General features: G+C 37.5%; 1 protein-coding gene across 13 annotated transcripts in view; it reads left to right on the plus strand.

Moving 5' to 3' along the window:
* PCDH11X (protocadherin 11 X-linked) overlaps nucleotides 1-20597 on the plus strand; it is a 495127-nt gene that overhangs the window by 365055 nt on the left and 109475 nt on the right. The window contains exon 6 of one of the 13 annotated variants that reach the window (XM_039330063.1): nucleotides 357-458. The exons of the other annotated variants lie outside the window; for them this stretch is intronic. Within the exon in view, the coding sequence (XP_039185997.1) occupies nucleotides 357-452 (96 nt within the window). The 3' untranslated portion in view covers nucleotides 453-458. Of the gene's footprint in view, nucleotides 1-356; nucleotides 459-20597 lie in introns of those variants that run through there. 13 annotated transcript variants of the gene reach the window in all.

The raw sequence follows: 20597 nt of genomic DNA on the forward strand, positions 1-20597 counted from the left end.
TACACAAAAGGAAGAATGAAAGTTGTCCATTTGAGGTCAAAGGAGCCATCCATAATTTATTAAGCCAAGGTATCATCATACAGATCAATTCAGAGTCTAGGCAACAATGCTTCATAGGTTTATAGTATCTCTGAAGGGACAAAACTCAGTTAACAGGGTTATATGATAGCCAAGAGGATGGGTTGGGAATCAAGTAGTCCTTGATCATACTCCTACTGAGCTACGACCAGAACTGAACTGTACAACTACACCATGGCCAAGTGGCAGCAGAATATTGATACATCCAAAACCATCTTTTCTTCATTCACTAACCAGGTTGGTTACTCTGTTTTAAATATTTATTCTGCACTTTCTAGATGTACACCTCCATAAGTGGCTGCCACAAGACGAGGGGGTCAATCTATGCTCCAAAGCGCCTGAAGGCAAGACAAGAAGCAATGGATGGAAACTAATCAAGGAGAGAACCAACCTAGAATTAAGGAGAGATTTCCTGACAGTTTTTCGATTGTATTCACACTAATGTTTAGATAACTTGAACCTTTAAAAATGAAGAAAAAAAGTTTTTGTCAATATTTTGTCAGTGATTTCTAAAATGTTAATGTTGATGGGCCACATACCACAGAATTTATTAACTCCAACTCTGCTACAAATAAGAGACTTACTATATATTTCCTTTCATCTTTAATCCTAGAAAGATCTGTTGAAAATTGATACTTGTCTACATGCTCTACATTTCTCATTCTGATAAATCTCCAAATCTGAGCATAACTTGGGGTTATGCTCAGATTTGGAGATTCAGCTACTAACAGTTCAGCTACTATCTGAACCCCAGCACCAGCTGATGGCCTTAATCAATTGCCAAGTTATCTTTACCTATAATCACCAGGCATTGAATTTGTGATCTTTTCCAGCTGAACTTGCTTTAATAGATATGCACTATCAATATTTATTAGCCATAGCATTAGTAGTAATGATTAGATTTTCAGGAAAAAAGACACAAAAAGACAGGTTTTGGCCAACTTGACTAGTGCAAAGAATTACTGGTCCTGACATATCTTACAATTCTTCTTAAGTCAATAATTATTCTAGAGTGGTTTCTTCTCTTACTTTGCCACTAATACAATAGCAGGAGATTTTTAAAAAAAATGTAAAAAAAAATTTGATGGGTCGAAGTTCAAGTTCTAAAAAGGCATAGATTATTCAGTTTGTCATTCAACAAATACTGTACTAGTCCCTGAAGGGCATTTTATCCTATTATTTGTCTCTTATCTCCCACAAGCATACAATCAATAAAGCAAAATGAGGCAAACAACATGAAACAGCAAAGTAAACCAACCCATATTGAATCTTCTGTGGACTGACAATCTCCATGCTTTGGCATATATTGTGCAGGATAATAAATGTGCCAAAGAGTTTTCAGCACTGAATTTTGACAAATCCATCTTATCCTTCCATGACTACACATCTATTGTTGGGTTCAACCAGTAAATGACTCAAACGAACAGAAGGTCCACATTTGTGATATAACAGAATAACAGAGTTAGAAGTGACCTTGTATGTCTTCTAGTCCCTGTTCAAGCAGCAGACTTTATACCATTCCAGATAAATGGCTGTCCAATGTCTTCTTGAAAACCTCCAGTGATGGAGCACCCATCACTTCTTGAAGGCAACCCATTCCACTGGTTAATTGTTCTCACTGTCAGGAAATTTTTTCTTAGTTCCAGGTTGGATTTCTCTTTGCTAAGCTTCCATTCATGGTTTCTTGTCTTGCCCTCAGGTTCTTTGGAGAATAGGTTGACCCACTCTTCTTTGTGGCAGCCCCTCAAATATTGGAAGACTGTTATTAAAGATAAGGGTGTAGAAGAAGAGTAGGCAGAGCTGGAGGAGGGAGTAAAACATGTCATCAATTTGGAATCATTGTGCAGCTTGAAGAGACTCAAGTCCAGCCCCCCTTAAATTCTGTTGACCCTTATCTAGTGCCAATTTAGTGTGGACCATTAGTTGACTAGATTCTTCCATATAGTTCAAAATAATAAACTCTTCTATGCTAATAATCCTGTTTAATTGCACCTGAAATGGGATATACTTCTTCGCAAAAGAAAGTCAGCCATATTCCTTCTGCTGGTTTGTTGTTTTTTTTTTGAAGGGACTGCAGTAGCTAATCACATGACCTTAATTCCAAGTCATGGTGAATTCAACCAAATGCCTTGTCCAGTATCTACCAAAAGTTTCTCAAAAGCAATAGTGTAGTTTTGTTTCTAAAAGGTATCAAGAATTACAGGTAGATCTTTCAAGAATATAGATTAAGTAATACTGTTTAGTTATATAGATGATAGAATAATAGAGCCAGTGAGGTGTAATGGTTAAGGCATGGGGCTAGAAACAGGGAGACTGGGAATTCCAATCCCAATGAAGACATGAAGCTAGCTGGGTGACAAATGCTACAAAATAGAATTTAATTTAGGACATTAATACATGCATCAGAAAAAGTGACTATTTTTTTATATACTTAAGTAATTGAAACAGTAATATTTTCTATGCATGTTGAAAAATGTGCAATGCAACTGTCTTTTTCTCTCTCTCTCTCCCTTAACATCCTATTCTTTCTCAACCCTATCCGTTTCTCTGTTGTTTCTTTTCTCCAGGAAGTATCGCTATGTTATCACACCCTGTTAAGAGAATAACGCCTTGAGCCAATAGAACATTAGCATATACCCCATTGGTGGCCAAGTCAACTTCATCACTCAAACACTTCCCCTTTTCCCTTCTTTTCAAAGTTATTTTATGCCACTTTGCAAAGCCTCAATTCCCTCGGAAACCGTTACGTTCGTAAGTTGGAATTGCCCAAGTGAGAGTTGTTATGATCTCACGCTGGAGGTGTTGTGGAAAGAGACGCTAAGAGCTTGCATGAATATTTAATGTACTAAGAGGGGTTGAATTATTTGCTGCATAAACCATACAAACAGTTTAAATCGCTAAACTAGCACTATAATATAAATTTACTTATGGAGTTGTGCTGCAATAATGTGTCCCTTCCTTAGGATTTTGATGATGTTGTTTCATTGTCCATTGCCCAAGAATATATTAACAGTACAGTTAGCTTCTGATAAAGTCAGTTATGATGGGCTACATATTTTTATTTTAGCTGTTTATCTTCTTTGCAACAAAGGGTAAAATATCATAAAAACATAATATATTGCAAAGCATGACAACAAGTGTGTGTGTGTGTGTGTGTGTGTGTGTGTGTGTGTGTGTATGATCTTGAAGCCTAGCTAGCAGAGATTTTGGGGAAGCTGTGAAAACAAAGAGATAACCCAACCAGTTGACAGTATTTATGTCCCTCCATCATTTAGAATAAAGGTGGTCATCATATAGTTTATGGGCCAACACCCACCCCCAAAACTCTGGCTACTAAAGCTCTACAGATGATATCTTTGAGTTTTTAAAGGAAGAGTAAAGACATCTGGGGTAGATAGCCTCAATGGATCTAACAGAGAAGAACAAAAATAGAATCGGAAAATCAAGTTGAAGTTGATTGCTATGAACTTTTTTAATGTGGTCACATAATGTTCTTGGTAGCAGTGTGGAAACTGTTTGCCATTGTCTTACTTTATACCTTGTTTTTATTTGTTTGCATGTTTGTTTTATTGTCTGGTTTAAATTTAACTTCTTTTTCTTCAGGATCCTATCTAAGTACTAAGAGTGGCTAGCTTCTGCTTAGCTTTGAAGTCTAGATGGGCCACTCAGTCAGGTTGTGAAACCGATATAGCAAAAACCACCTCTCACTTAATTTACCCACATAATATTTCAGTTGAGGAAACAATGGGGATTTAGTTAAAAGCTTTACCAAACAGGATAGAAAAAAGGAAAAAGCTGTTTTGACTTCCCCTTCTCCATCCTAGTAACCTCTTTACTTCCATCTTTTTTTCTTTCCTAAGAAGGAAGAAAGAAAAAGTTAATTTACTCCCATTCCTGGTTATATATATATTTCTAACTATTGCCATTATACATTTCTATTGGCTTTTTCCTCCCCAAATCTCTGTTTAGCAGTAATAATCAAGAAAAAAAAAGAGTTAACACAGCTGGACAGCAAATATGCAACACAGTAATAAAGGCTTCTCCTTCAGCCAGTGATGGGAAGTCAAGCAAGGGACAACTCGCCTCTGCCAACTTGCTACACCGTGGGACAACTCGCTGCGGAAGAATGCAACAATTCAGTGTAATTATTTGAAATAGTTTAAAAACTTATTTTATTTTTTTATCATTCACATTTCATTTTGTCCTTCCTTTGGTATCCTTTAATTATTCTTTTTCACTCTTTCTTCAATATTAGTGTAATTCTTGTCCCACAGCGAGTTGGCCCTGGTGAGTGGGCCATTGCTCATTCTCCCATGGCAAGTTGGTTGTGGCAAGTTATCATAGACCAGGGGTAGGCAACCTTGGCTCTTTTATGACTCGTGTACTTCAACTCCCAGAATTCCTGAGCCAGCATGTTGAGGTCCACGAGTCATAAAAGAGCCAAGGTTGCCTACCCCTGTCATAGACTCTGATAAAACCACCCATTTTTTAAGTACCTTTTAAAAAGCAGTGGTCAATATGAATATATGAATGACAAAACAGCTGGATTTAGGGGTATTATAAGATAGATAGAATGGAATAAACTTTTTATTCTATCTGTGCTGACCTGGATTCATTCTCCTTCATTAGATTTGCTATAAAATAACTCCAAGAACTTGTCATCCAGTATGGTCTACTTGGTGAATATTGTTGCCTTGAGAGATGTATGTATGTGAGATAAAACCTGGATTATTTGTAAGGCACAGTGAACCCAGAAGTCAGAATTACTGGATAAATCAAATCTGAGAGATTCATATGGCATAAAAAGCTTTGTTTCGATTCACCAAACTTTAAGGCTAAACTCACTTACTGCATTATGATATTTTGCCCTTCTGGCTTAGTGTGTTTTGTGAACCTCACCACTCCTATTTACAAGCTGTTATTCATCGTGGAATCATTCAGTTGTGGTTATTCCATACATCATGCTTAGGCAAATGATAGCTTTGTGTGTAGAATTACCAATTATTAATTTAACAGCAGAAGTCTGCTATTCCTCTTTAAAGGCTCATTTTTCCCCCTTTGGAAGAAATTAGAAAGTCATATCAACCAAATTATGTCATTTGTACTCTTTAGCTACTCTTCAGCAAATGAACTGACTTAAGATGATATCATCTATCATGCTTCAAGGAACAGATTTATAGTTTTGTTTTTTCTTGTTAGCAAAATTTAAACTTACAGATTTGAATTGCACCAGGAGGAATTTGAGAAGACAGAGTTTTCTCTCTGTGTTCAATCATTGATTGAACTTATGTATTTTACTCAGGATCATGATTAAGACAAGGCATAATGGCCGAACAGAAAAAGGAAAGAAAGAAAGAAAAAAGAAAGAAAGAAAAATCCTGCATGCATTATATAGATAGGGATAAACTAGACAGTTCCAAATTGCTCTCATCATGTTTCCAAGATTCAATCTGAAATTTGAGCCACAACAACTTTGATGTAGGAGATGATCAGGCTGAGCTGAGGGAGGGGTCAAACATGTCATCAGTCATGTGTCCCTTTGCACTCACAAGAGATCTAAGTCCAGTCCACTGTGAATTCCTTATCTACCACCAAATTGCTTTCACCGTTAGTAGCTCAGATTCTTGTAGAGAGCTTTAGCTTGCAATAAATCTTTATACCCATTTGAACTCTCTGGATCCCCTGAGTTTGCTGCTTGGCATTTAATTTCTATTTATAGCTTTTTTAAAAAAAGTAGTTTTTATTGTTTTTAAAAGAATAAAAAGGGAATAAAAGAGAAAAATACTCTATCAAAATACATAACAGGCTTTTTAAAAAACTGAAAAAAATGTATCATTGATTGAAATTTTGGGTACAAATCAAGGTTAGGCTTTATTTATCTGTATACTAATATGCTGACTTTATGCCAATGGTCTGAAAATAAAATGGAGAATAAAATAATAACATTTATTGGAATAACAACATTTATTAGAAAAGATCCTGATGTTGGGAAAAATGGAAGGCTAAAGGAGAAGGGGATGGTAGAAGACGAAATGGTTAGACAGTGTCATCAACACAATGAATATGAATTTGGGCAAACTCTGAGAGACAATGGAGTACAGTGGGGATGGCATCCTATAGTCCATGGGGTTGTGAAGACTTGGACACAACTTAGTGACTGAGCAGCAACAAACATCAAACTTATTTGTTATCTAAATCATGATAATCAGATAAAGGATATTCCATGTAGAAGCATTTAATACATAATGCTAAAACAGGCAAATAGAAAAACACTCTAAATGCTATTTTCCTGATTTCTCCTCAGTCTTTCTTCTTCTCACTTATTTAGCCAGGCTTCACTGTTTGCGGTTTTAAATAGAGTGATTTTAAAAGTCTAATTTTAGATAGCAATTCAACCAGAACTGTCAGCTTACCAATGATCTAAACTTGCATTTTCATTAATTACGATGATGTCACAGATATAATAGGGCTGTACCAAACTTTTTTCCCCCCTTCTTCTCTTTAAGAGTTATTCATCCCTGGTTTTCTATCAATCCCTTTGTTTTCTACTTTTGACAGACACTCAAATTATATATGTATATCCAAGGAGTCAACAGATGAAATAAATAGTGGGGTGTCTAAATTTCCTTTTATTTATAGGTGTTTCTATCAAGTTAATCACTACAAAGTTACTAGGTGTCACTTCATCAAGAAAAAAACAAATGTTATGTCAGATGATCTGTCATATTTAGATACATAATTTAAATCTGTGGCTCTTGCTTCGCTGAGGGGTTCTCAGTAATTTTATTTTATCATGCTGGAACAATCCTCAAGCAGTCAACTGTTATTATAATTCAGTGTCTTAAAAATTTCTGGTAGCTAGGCACGTTTCCATTCACTCCCCCTCCTTCTTGAACATTAAAGGCACAACTCACTCACACCACAGAGAGAAAGACATTTAATTATGAAGTGTTTAAGAATGAGGGTGGTCTATTTTCAAAAAAACCCACCAATTCTTGGAATTCAGTAACAGGACATTGGGTAACTCATAAACTGCATAGAGAACCCAGCACTCTGAACCTCCCCCTACACCAAAATTCATAGGGAAAATTCCATTTTTTTTCCCCAGCACTATTTCTTCTCTTTTGGAGGTTTGATCCCTGGCAGAATTTTTGTTTCCAATTTCTGCACTGCTGCTAAAAAAGCCAAACTAGGGGAAAAAAATCTTTTAGGCTGAAAAAAAAAAAATCCTTGAAGAGATTGGACAACCATTTGTCCGAAATGGTATAGGATTTTCTGCTAAAGGTTGGACTAAAAATCTCCAAGGCCCTTTCCAATTCTGTTGTTCTGTTATTCTTTTAGCTATAGCAGTATTAATAAAGGTATCTACTACACACTATGTGCTGTTGGTGCCATAGTGAAGAAATGCATTTTATTACTTCCATTCCATTCTCACCAATCCATATGATAACACCAACCTTCAAGGTTCTTAAAATTTCTTCCCCAAAGTTACCATAAAGTTACCTATTGTGGTAAATCAAAAACCACCGTAGCCCCAAGGAATCTGAGTTACTATAAGCATAGGCCACATTTAAGTGCAACATTAAAGCCAACGTTTTGGTTCCATTTGGGGCAGAGGAAGGGGGCTTAGATTTCAAGGTCCTTTTGCATTTAATGCCCTCTATTTTATTTAAAGTAGAGCACCAGATGCTAAAATCCAATAAAAGTGATGGATGGATTAGAATCCAATGAAAGTAATGGATTATTCATTACAACTGCATTTCTGTTCAGTTTTATAGTCCATCCAATCGCTATTATTGGTTTAAAAATACTTATCTTCTACTATCAGTGGCTCATTTAGGTTATTTTAGACTCTGGATGCAAGGGGTCCTGGCTCTTGAGATGACAATGTCTATTAGTGAAAAAATGTGGTCAGCCAATTCTACTGCTCTTTTGAGTAATTTGCTGAGGTAGAGCCTCTGGGTATCTGCCCCCAAATCTTAGCTGGATTGCACCCTCTAAATCCATGCAATTTATGCAACAATTTTGTATGAGTCTATGCAATTCAGGTAAAAAAAAGTTCATTCTAATTAATTTGTGCCTTTCCCTCCTTCAACCCATACATCCTATTCCTGATCCCCCAACTGAAATGAAATAGTTGACTATTATCCAAGAAGAATTTTCACGATAGCCATGTAAACATTCAAGATTTCCATAAGAATTTATCCAGGTTGAAATGAGAATGCAATGCAAACATGTCTTGGTGGGACAATTTTAGCCTCTTACTTGCAATCTGTTGCTTCTCTTGTTGTCTGTTCTGTGGTTTTTGTTTGTTTAGGGAAAACAGGCATACCTCAAAGTAAGAAAATTTGGTTTTCTTAGAAAAAAAATCCCATATTTTTCAGACTGTCATCTTCACATCTGGAACTCTCAAGAGCAATTTGGCAGGACTTTGATCATGCATGATCTATGAATTTTGAATCCCAAGAGGGAAATCCTTGAGCATCAAATTCAGAAAAATGTTATTTCCTACTATTCCAGCCTATTATCTAAACATGGGGTATACTGTGGGATTTTATGAGAAGAACAGTGTTGAGTATTTATCCAGCTTGCTTTTCAGACTTTCAAAAACTTTCTGAAGCTGAAGTTTCCTTAGCTTCAATTTTCTAAAAAGTTCAGTAAAGTTTAAAATCACAGAAGCCAAGCTTTTGCTAAATAGAATTCATTAGATCTAAAGCTTTTCACCTTTGACTTGCTGATAGTAATCAGATAGTTCTTCATTTTCCAGATGATCATTATTTGATTTTGATAGAAAGGGGAAAAAAGACATTGCAGGTTCCTTCAAGGTAAAACTCAACATGAATGGAACAGTAAAAACTCCCTTCCCACTTAACTGTAAACCATATTGACTGAGGTCACTGAAAAAATCAGAAATATAATGTAGTTATGTAGTACAAGATTCGGAACCGTGTATGTGAAATTTCCATATTGTAGACACCATACTGTACTCCTAAAACTCAGGTCTTCAATGACATCACAACTTGACTCTCAACTTCCTCTCTCTCTTTCTCTCTCTTTCTTTCTCTCTCTCTTTCTCTCTCTCTTTCTCTCTCTCTTTCTCTCTCTTTCTCTCTCTCTTGTTCTCTGGTCCTCTATCAGAGATCAGAGAGTTTCAGAGTTTTTTGCAGGATCTTAGCTGTTCCTAGCACTGCATTCTATTCTAGAGAGAGCTCTGATGTTGTTCATGAGATCTGCTGAAGCTCCTCTCCCAGCTTAAGAGTCACAGTCCCACGTGCTCTTACCACCCGCTGGGACCACTTTGGCCTTGACTTTCCTCATCCTCTGCAAATCCTCCTTCAGGCCCTGGTACTTCTCCAGTTTCTCATCCCTGATATTGCTGTCACTTGACACCACCACATCTATCACTACCCCATGCAATTCTGCCCAAGACCGAATCATTGGATTAAGTTTCTTGAGTATAGATTGCCCAACTGTTTCCCTTCCTCTTATAGTAGCTAGCAGTAAAATAAAACAGAAAGAATGATATAAAAATGCTGGTTCACTAAGCTCAAACTTTTTTTTTCCCTTCCCCAATATCTGAACACCCCATGGCACAAATCTACCTTGTACCTAAATTGGCTTGAGCACATTGCTTTTATGACTTTGAGACAATTTCTAGAAAAGGTTAGTGAGGGTAATGGCAACATTGCCATGCCAAGGGAAATATCTTATGAATATATTTCCTTGTCTGCATTACAGCTCCTAACAGACAGAGTAATGGAAAACATATCTGAAACCAATTTGTTTTTTACTTGTATCACTCAAGCTCTGAAAGTCTCGGCAGCCCAAATTAAGTTGTTGAGCTTGCAGGGGAACAGAGGAAGTCTTCACCTGAGTTGTTGAGAAATCAAACGATGCAGAAATTCCAATGTACACAATAATACAAATAAAAATGGATAGCAGAGGATCCGTTGAATGAAATTGGCCTAACGTTGTCTGGCAGGCAGCATTTTCAAGTTTGGAGTTGAGCAAAATGGCCTTAGGTGCAAATTACTGCTTCATTCCTGCCCCCCCCCCCATCGTTGCTTTGGTGCTTAGAACAAATAAAAAATGGAATGGATGCTAAATAGATTCACCTGGGTGCTTTTTCATTGTCTCTTGGAAACAAAGAGAAAACAGGTCATCCTTGACTTACAACCACAATTGACCCCTGAAATTCTGTTGCTACGCGAGATAGCTAAGTGAGTTTTGCCCCATTTTTGCGGCCTTTCTTGCCATTGTTGTTAAGTGAATCACTGCAGTTGTGAAGTTAGTAATATGATTGTAAAGTGAATCCGGCTTCCTCACTGTCAGCAAAAGGATGATCCCATGACTCCAGGACACTGCAACCGTCGTAAATATGAGTCAGTTGCCAAGCATCTAAATTTTGGTCCCAGGACTATGGGAATGCTGCAACCGTTATAAGCATGAAAAAGGGTCACAAGTCACTTTTTTTTCAGTGCTGTTGTAACTGGGAACGGTCACTAAATGAATCATTGTACATCAAGGACTATCTGTTGAATGAAATCTGTATGTTAGATGTGACGTTCAATGCATCTTTTCAAGAGCCACTGAAATCTCCAGGAGCATGAATAGAACTTTTGTTTTAAAGCTACAGAATGACCAAACTTTGCTCTCATGTATGAACTCTTTCTGAAGAATGATCTCCTTGGATTGGCCCTAAAGGGCACTGACTCCACATTTCTACAAGTTAATTTTCTGCTCATTCAGAAACGTAACCCTTTCCTCTTTCAGGACAGCCCCGTAGTTGTGCATCACATCGCAACAAAGTAGTTCCGTTCCTTGTCGGTTTGCATTTATTTCGTTCTTTCTGGCTCTGACCTGCTACCGTGTGGACACCGATCTGTAACAGCTAAAAGAGTGGGGAGCACAGTTGTGCCTCTGTGTGTTAGCTTTAATGATCCCCCATTAGCAACAGCTCTAATTCGCTCTTCTGTGATAAATGGAATAAGTCTCCTGCTGCTGCTTGCTGGAGGTTGGGTTCGCGCAGAAATCAATCAGGGGAGTTTTTAGGGCAAAAATCGGGGCTGGCGCCATTTGTATGGCTCGCTGTAATTCATCCTGCATCTCTGAAGAGCTCTATATTGAAAACCACTTTCACAGCTGAACTGACAGTACTTTTGTTGCCGTAGTGAATGGCTCCTTTGGTGAATGAGCCATTGTGGCTTTAAATGAAATTCTCCCCACAACAGCAGAGCCAATCAGACTGGGTGCATTGTGACACCTAATCTCTCTGTTCCAGGTTGCTGCCAAGGCAGTCCGCTCATCCCTTAAAGATTGTGCAAACATGCAGCAAGGATGGGAATTGGAAGAGTCAGGAGCCAGAGATGAAGAAGCATTTCAGACTTCTCGTTGAGATTGTTCGACTTCTGTAGCCCAGGAGAAAAATCTGGACCTATTTAGGCTTGAGTTAATTTTTCCCGGTTCTTGGAGATGTTTTAACTCTTAATCCATGAGTTCCTTTAATAAAGTTATCTCTGTTAGTTACCGATGCTGAATTTGGCAGCACGCCTCTTTGGCAGCAGCTAATTTTTTTTTCTGTCTTGTTAGAGCAAAGGGGATCATTATTGTTCTATGAGTTGCATACACAGGTGTATTTTAGCAAAAGGGCTAATAACATCTCTGGAGCCCTTTCCCACCATTGGAATATATAGAATTACAATTCACAATAAATCGTCTTACCAACGAATGCAAACCAAAAGCTATGCATCTTTGCTGCAATAATCTAATGAGTTTAACGCTCAGCTCTGAACTAAGCTTGTCTGCCATTTTCTCAGCTTGTACATGTAGATGATTCTCTAAATCTGCCCGTACATAGATATTGTCCTCGGGTAACTATAAAGAGGAATATAGTGGAACTGCTTGTTCTCTGAAGCAGACTTTTCCAAAACAAAGCATAAGTTCGTGGATCTGTTTTCAAGGTTCTGACCCACAATGCCCAAAAGACTGAATACTTTTAAGAGCTCAAGTCCAACAATTTGGAAGACAACTACATAGATATTTTCTGGTCTTACTTATTATTTTCCCAATTGCAGATCAAGAGTTATTGGCTAGAGTTGGGAAAATGCACAAAAAGTTTTTAAAATGGACAATCCGTCATTTTCTTTCCATTGTTTGTATGGTGTGTAACGCAATTCTAAAATCTAACACAGGCTGTTTAGATTTTCAGGTTAATTCCTAAAAATCCCTCTGAATATAGTTGGAGTTTTCTGGTGTTATGCCTGTAATACCTGGTCAGCTTTTTTTCCTGTCCCATGCTCTCTTTTAAAAAGTTCTGGAGAACTCAAAAAAGCTTGTTTGTTATTCTTTACTTTGTATTTCTATAATGCTTGGTTGAGGGGCACGCTGTCCTACTGACATATTTTTTATTAAATCTCTGGGTTTCCCTCAGAGATATAAGCACTCAGCTTAATTTGATACCTTATTCATATTTTAGCCATGGAGAAAATGTGAGGCAGCATTCAGTTCTAATGATATTTTGTCATGGGAATCTCTCAGAATGAAAAACGTGAAAGTGGTTAACACATCCAGACATCTATGCGTCTTTTAAAAAGATGGATTATTTGCACAAAGTGACCAGTACTAACCAGAGTGACCCACTCAGGGCTGAAATATTCTTGCCAGATTCACTTGTGAATGTCTTCTTGTTCTCCTTTAATATTTTCTTTCCTGCTGGATTTTAGCAAAGAAGGAAGAGCATTTTACATTACTCTGATTTTTTTAAAGACATTGTTATTTTAGCTAGTTTTCCACTGACAATAGTTCATTTAATGACTGTTCAAAATTACAACAGCACTGAAAAAGTGACCTTTGACCGTTTTTCCACATTTACGGCCATTGTTGCATCCCCATGATCCTGTGATCAAAATTTGGATGCTTAGCAACCGACTCATATTGATGACGGTTGCAGTATCCCAGGGTCACGTGATCCCCTTTTGCAACTTTCTGTCAAGCAAAGTCAATGAGGAAGCCAGATTCACTTAACAACTGTGTAACCTAAGAGCTGCAGTGATTCAGTTAACAACTGTGGCAAAAAAGTCATAAAATGGGGCAAAATTCACTTAGCAAATTTCTCACTTAGCAACAAAATTTGAGGGTCAACTGTGGTCATACGTCAAGGACTTCCTGTAATTGTATGCATGCAGGCACGGACTAAAGGGTCCTTAGTTGCCTTGAAGACTTTAGAGGAAGACTGGAGAATAAGATAGGAAAGGAGAGCAGGTGAGAAAAGAGAGCAATTTCATGATGGAAATGAAAGAAATTCATCTGCTTTCCATTGTTTGTTTTGCTCTCTTTTTTTCCCCCATGGAAGCAGCAGAGCCTTCACAACCCGTAAATCAATTTGGATGGACACCTTTCCCAAGAGAGGTCACAAAACTCTCTTTGAGAAGCTCACCCACCTGCTTTCAAGATTGATAAGCAACTTTTGCAAGTTAATAGGCTTGGAGGGCTATGTTTGTTCGGAGTGGCAGGGAGCGAGATTGATTAGGAGTAGCAAGCATCTCACGCTGCAAATTTCTTCTTGTGTTTTCCATTTGGGCTGTAGTCCCCGGAGGGGTGTGTAAATGTGAATGAGACAGATTTGTTGTTGTTGTTGTTGTATGGTTGAGTTTGTGCTCTTTTATTGGGGAGAAATCAGGAGAGTTTCTCTTGGCGTTGAGTGGTTAACAAGATTAGAATGCAAATGATTGCAAGATTGCGCAGCAGAGGACAGATTTCAAAGTCTAAAGGAAAGCATCCAAGCATTTAGGGCAAACTGCACTGTAAGTACGTACTAACTTTGGGGGGAAAAATTGGGTGGATTTTGTGGCCACTATTAAAACAACCACAAAAATAACGCTGGCTGTGAAGCTGAAATCAGCTTTTCGGTGATGGCTTGGCATCTGCTTAGCCCATACCTGGAATTCATGGTGAGATCATTAAAATATTTTTTTCTGCATACTTACCAGTGTAACAGAATAACAGAGTTGGTCCGACCCTTGCTCAAACAGGAGACATTCCAGACAAATGGTTGTCCAATCTCTTCTTAAAAACCTCTCATGATGGAGCACCCATACCTTCTGGAGGCAAGCCATTTCTTTGGTTGCTTGTTCCAACTGTCAAGAAATTTCTCCTTAATTCTAGCTTGCTTCTCTCTTCGATTAGTTTCCATCCATTGTTTCCTGTTCTGCCTTCAGGTACTTTGGAGAATAGATTGACCCCCTCTTCTTTGTGGCAGCCACATATGGAGGCGTACATCTAGAAAGTGCAGAAGAAACAATTAAAACAGTGTAGCCAACCTGGTTGGTGAATGAAGAAAATATGGTTTGGGGTGTATCAATCTTCTGCTGCCACTTGGCCATGGTTCAGCTCTACAGCAGGGGACTATATTTATTTATTTATTTGTTTGGCTCCACAGATAGAAGGTAGGAAACAATATGCTATCTTTGTTCTATTCCGTTATGTATCAAAAAGAGTTACCCCTGGAATAACCAAAGGCCATTCATTCTCTTTGTGATTTTTTTCAGTGCTAATTGGTTATAACTTGGTTTCCACTGGCTCCGGAAGGTTCTGTGTCTTTTGATAGATAGGTTTGTAGATAAAGATAATGTAGATGTCATATTAATCTCTCGGCACTTTTATCTCTTGCCTGTTGTTCTCTCTCTCTGTCTTCTTTCTGCTTGTCTTTTGTCCTGTTTTATCTTGCACTTTTGATGTTTGCTAATGTTTAATAAATAAACATCAAGCTATAGTTTTGCTAGCAGAACAGAGTAATATGTGTGCTTGCTGCAGTGCGGCTATGCAGATTAACTGGGAGTATGCCGGGCACAGATTAAATGGGAAATTACCCTCACTAATTTTCCAACAAAAGGTGGTTGTGTCTTATGACTGTCCAGTTTTTATTGCCTGATGCTTTCCCCCAACCAATGAGATTCAGAGAAGATTCTTGTGTTTTGCTTTATTACATTTTTTTAAAGAATGAAGGCTCCGATCGTTCGTACGCACTCGTAAGACGAAGTCCCATGAAACCCCAAATCCCTTATTTATTAGCAGATATTCATAGAATCAGACTGTAAATGCAAAGCCAGTTGCAACAGGGCTAGGAATCCCAAAAGCCAGTGTTAGGATCAAAGCCCTCATGCATTCTTATCTTGTTTCACCCATTTGTACGTCTTCCTACATTTAACCCTTCAGTTCTGAACGTTCCTTTTAAGAGAAAGAAGCATTGCCTCTGTTTTGACTGTCGTATATTTTTCATTCCGTGGCATTGAACAGTATATTCAGCTGATAAATTTGCTAATGGTCCATAGTCAGGAAGGATATTTACTCAGTATTGATGAATGATCTTTTAAACAAATGAGAAGGAAACACGCTCAGCCAGGCTTAAAAATTCAAAGCGTAACATAGGAATGACACAAGAACAATACAAATATTTAATTGTAATGGTGCCCTAAGTGCAATGGCCTCAAGAAAAGATGTAACTGAGTTTCAATTTGAGATAAAGAGCCGGAATATACAAGCCTTTCTAATGATGAAAACACCAGTCCTGTATGTACTACTATCTACTTCCATGATTTGGGGAAGAGGGGAGGGAAGAGGAAGAGGATGAGGAGAAGAAGGAAGAAGAGGATATCAACATTATGGAGGAAAGAAGAAGAATATGAGCACTCTATCCTAAATGTTCCAAATCTGAAAGTTCTCCCCCCCCCTCCAAATTCATTTACTAAGCAGTGAAATTTGTCTATGTTCTGGTGCAAATTTCTCTGAACATATGCATTTCTGTTTGCAGTTTTACAGAATGTAGAGTTCATGAAAGTTCCTCCAACAGCTTCTATTTTTATGCATATTTTTTTAGTAAATACATGCATGAAAATTTGGCCAAATTTTAAGTGGGAGCAGGAAAATAATTATAGCCTTATATGTGTTTTATGCATTCATTCACAATGCATAATTAAGTTAGTTTGTTTTCATACGGCAAACTAAACACATTTTCACTATCAAGATATAATTTTTTCATTAGGTAATTTAAATGGGGCCTCCTTCCTTCTCTTTCTATTATGAGTCTATGAGTCAAAACACATTTCCTTTTTTAAACTTGGGAATGAATATGGGACTTACGATGAGTTTTTACACATTGAAACACATGACTGAGTGGATAAATTGGTCACATATTAATATTATGCCACTGATTTTTTTTAAAGAATTTGTAGGAAGATTTCTATCTTGAACGAATGTGCTAATCTTCAGCTTTACAGAATTTATTTCACTGAGATCTAATGGGCAGAATTTAGAGATGGGACATTTTTTAGCAATTTTAATAAACCTAATGAAAGCCTTTTAAGGCACTTTAGCAATTTTCATAAGTCCTAATGAAAGTCTTTTAAGATACCTTTAAAATTAGAATGACATTTACATATTCGTTATGTGTCATCAAGTCAGTGATGACTTTCAATGACCAGATAGATACATAAAGAGAGAGAGGGACAAAAAGGAGATCGAAAAAGTAGACAAGATCAGCTTTCTCAACTTCATTCAGTCCAGATCCTATGAATTCACATCTCTCCATCGTGCAATCACTTAATCATCTCACCTTTATGTATTGCTTTATTAAATTAGGAATCCGATGGTAATGCATGTAGAATTAATTTTGCATTCAAATGAAGTTTTTGATAGGAAGATGCACCTGCTTGAAAGACAATTGAAAATACTCGTATTTCAAAGCTGGTTGTGTCTTAATGCAATGCATGGCAAAATCAAAAAGTGAGGCTGAAGGTTCATTCTCTGAGCATGTGGTTTGGTTTCTGATATTAGGTAACATCTTCAGTGGAGTTGAGGAGATACCAGTTGGAGATGCCTTTATATACTCATGTCGCCTTTCTCTCTAAAGCCAATGTTGCATTTATATCAATCTTTCTAAGTGACAGGAAGTGTCTACCTTGCCTCCAGTTCATATGGCAAAGAGGATAGGAGGCTGCATTTTTGAAAATGACATTTATAGCATTGCCCAAGCTGTGAGATTTGAATAAAGCATCACCAAAAGGCAAAACTAAGAACTGTGATTTATTAAAGACAGGGAGCGGAAAATAGGACTAGCCATGATAAATAAGGGCAGCCTGACTACTTGCACATTCAGCTGTTCTGCAAGTTTTATGACATCTGTCTTCACACTCGGGGAGTTGCCAACAAAAATGCTTCTTCAGTCGTACATGTCTACCTTCCTGCAATTAGCTTTGTTTGTGACAATTTTAAGGATTATCACAGTCCATATGGATCTGCCTTCATAACGCTCTGAATTTCCATAGCTGCAAAAATTAGATTGATAAAAACTGTACAAGGGGTGTTTTATTGTGATGGTGTCCAAATTATGGAACTCCTTCCCCATGTATATGAACCAAATGCTAGTATAACTTTTTATCAATAATTAAAAAAGTGTTTGTCTAGAGTTCTTTGATCTTTGTCTTGTTTTAACAAACTGTATGTTGGCTTGAAATTCTGGTAGGTACCATCCCAAAAATCTGGAAAAAAAAAAAAGATTGAATTAGACTTACTCAAACTATTCTTGAACTCACACCCCTCCCACCACCACCAAAAAAGGAGCAGGCAGGATAAAAATGGCTAAAAATTGAAGATGTAAACTAAAATAGTTTGAACCCATTTTATGTTGACATTGTCAACAGCACCAGGGAAGTAAAATAGGAACATTTCTTTAATGTTAGCATTGCAGTCGGGCACCAGTTTAGTTGTGTATCAGTGTAACATATTGCAGAGGCATTAATTATTTAATTCTGCTTTTAAGTCTCGTTTCAATGCCTTATTAGCATACAATAACTGCCTTTCAAACGTGAAATTAGATATCCATGACATTTTGAATATGGCAAGATTCCCCTCCTCCTTTTTATGTCTTCTCTTTTATTTCAGTTCTTTGGCTCTTTTGTGCTGTTGATAAGGGTGAACGATGATAGTTTAATTCAGAGATGTTGTTCTGAGGGAAAAAAAATGATTAACACATCAAACTTGTTATCTTTTATGGCTTGAAAGAGAATTAGAATGATTGGGAGGTAATCCTTTTGGGTTTGTCGAATAAATAATTTAAAGTCACCTTTGATCAGTTTCCCAAAGAAAGACACCACAATAATTTTCTGACTGGGTAAAATATTTGCAGAGGGTTGTTTTTTGTTTTTTTTTAACTTCTTAAGAAAACTGCTCAAATATATTGGAGGAGCATGAGGGGTAGCGAGCAAGTTAGAACTTGCTGAGAATTTTGCAAATGTCAAAGATACAACAGTGAGTGTTGATAATAAAATTCACCAATGCTTTCCAGAAATATGAATATGTAAACCTGTGATTCCATTGGCGAGTTCGCTGCCATCAAAGACTGGGCTTATATGTCAGGTTTCATTGGTCTCATTTCATCATATCTTCAGCCTTCAATTTGTGGTGTCAAAGCTGTGCCTAATTTGTCAAAGTATGGATGAAAATGGCTATATACCTAGTACTGGTAGACCTTGGCTTACAACCATTGATTTAGTGACCATTTGAAATTACAACGACACTGAAAAAAAATGATTTATGACCATTTTTCACACTTGCAATCTCTGAGGATTTTACTTTACTAATCATTTGCCAACTATAGGGAGTGATGCTCATCTCCGTTTCAAGACCATTGAGCCAGGATTATCCAAAGACATTTCCGTGGTCATGACATCACAGAGTGCTGATACTTTCCCACTGAAGTGGTACCTATTTATCTACTCACATTTACATGCTTTCAAACTTCTAGGTTGGTAGCAGCTAAAGAGAGGACGGGCACTCATCCCTTTGTGTGGCGCTTAGGTCTAGAACCCGGGGTCTCCAGCTCTTCAGCTGACAAGCTCAGTGTCTTAACCACTGCACCATCCCAACAATTAACAGACACTGTTTGAAAATTTCCTAAAGAAGATTGAAATCAACCGAGACACGCCTTGGTTGTTCTTGAAACAAGCCCTAAAAATCTCACAACTTCTCCTTGTTGTTTCCCCTCCTTCCCCTGAGTATTTTCTGGGAGAAGATGAGATTTAGAGGAAAGAAGAAAGACTGTATTGGAAATGATGTGACTGCTCAAGGCTTGATTTTCAGATGTGCTAAGTACAGGAAAAATGAGAAAAGTACAAAAAAGGAGAAACTTCTTGATATTCAGTGCCTCCGACAGCCCATCTCCGGGTGACTAGGGCATCTTCAGATCTTGCTGGCCTTTTTCAAATAATAATGATAATGCTGAATTTCAAACAATCACAATAAAAAAAGACGATGCAAATAGAAACTAGATCCCATTTATTTTCTTATTGCATTAATGATTCCTCCTTCTCCTCCACCCATAAAGAAATAGGGCAGCCAGGGTAAAAGCTACTGAGCATCAGTGCATCCCATGTCAAGCATTTCTTGGAGTTAATTAAGCATGTTGAAGAATAGCCAATGTCAAAGTGGCTCTCTTTTAAGGAATTATGCTTTTAAGATTCAAGATGTGAAAATTGGCATGACTTCTCCCCTCTTTTGAGGTAACTCATGTTTTCATGAAACTTTCTTTCAGGAGAGGAGGGAAGAGAATAACCTTTTCTGAATCTTAAATTGGCCCAGAGAAGGATGTGACTTTCTTTCTTTTTTAAGGGAGGATAAACTTTCCCAAGCTATTTTGAGAACAGAAAGGTGACGTGTAGATAAACTTTTCAAGTTTGCGTGACCCAGATTTCTGTTTTTATCCATCCAACCTGTACCAGCTGAAAGCTTCCTTTTATTTGTCATGTCTACCCAGCCATGAGAAATGACGTTCGTTTCTTACACTTTTCTGGCAACAGAGAAGCAAGCAATTGGAAAGGAGGTGTCAAGAAAGCTTACGGCGAACTGAGGCTGTGGGGTTCTTAAGAATCTTAGATTGGTGACTGCAAAGAGAGGACAATATTTTAATATCTAGAGTTTCTAGCACTGTTGGAACAGGCATGTCCAATTAATGAGATCAGTTAGAATTCTGTGAGCGACCTGATGGCTGTAGCTAGACCATGAATGAACCATCATCGTGCAAAGTTGTCCGAATGACAATCAGAATTGGCCTTGAAGATCTACTCAGACATGGCCTTGGAGATCTACACTCATTAGGCCATTGAGAGTTAATGTAGTAGTGAAAGTATTGTTCTAAGAAGGGGAAACTCAGATTTTCATCCACAGATGTTTCCGGGGTGGCTTAATAAATAGAGCAAAACAGGAACGCTCGGAAAAAAATAGTGAGATCTATTCGAATTTAGTTTTGAAGTCAATGAGAAATTGCTTGGTAAGCATGTTTCAGCAAGCAACACCTATATTAAATATTACCATTAATTTAGAACTATGATGTTATAGTAAAGGTGAAGGCTTACCATAAAAATTTAGTTTGAAATCCTAACTATCTGGAAAAAGAATAGTACTTACATATTGATGAATGATTTTGTGATTTTTTTTTTCCAACCCTCCTTTGTAAAATAATTACTTAA

Source organism: Crotalus tigris, unplaced genomic scaffold (assembly GCF_016545835.1).
Source record: "Crotalus tigris isolate CLP2741 ecotype Arizona unplaced genomic scaffold, ASM1654583v1 scf7180000017622.5263843, whole genome shotgun sequence".
NCBI lineage: Eukaryota > Metazoa > Chordata > Lepidosauria > Squamata > Viperidae > Crotalus > Crotalus tigris.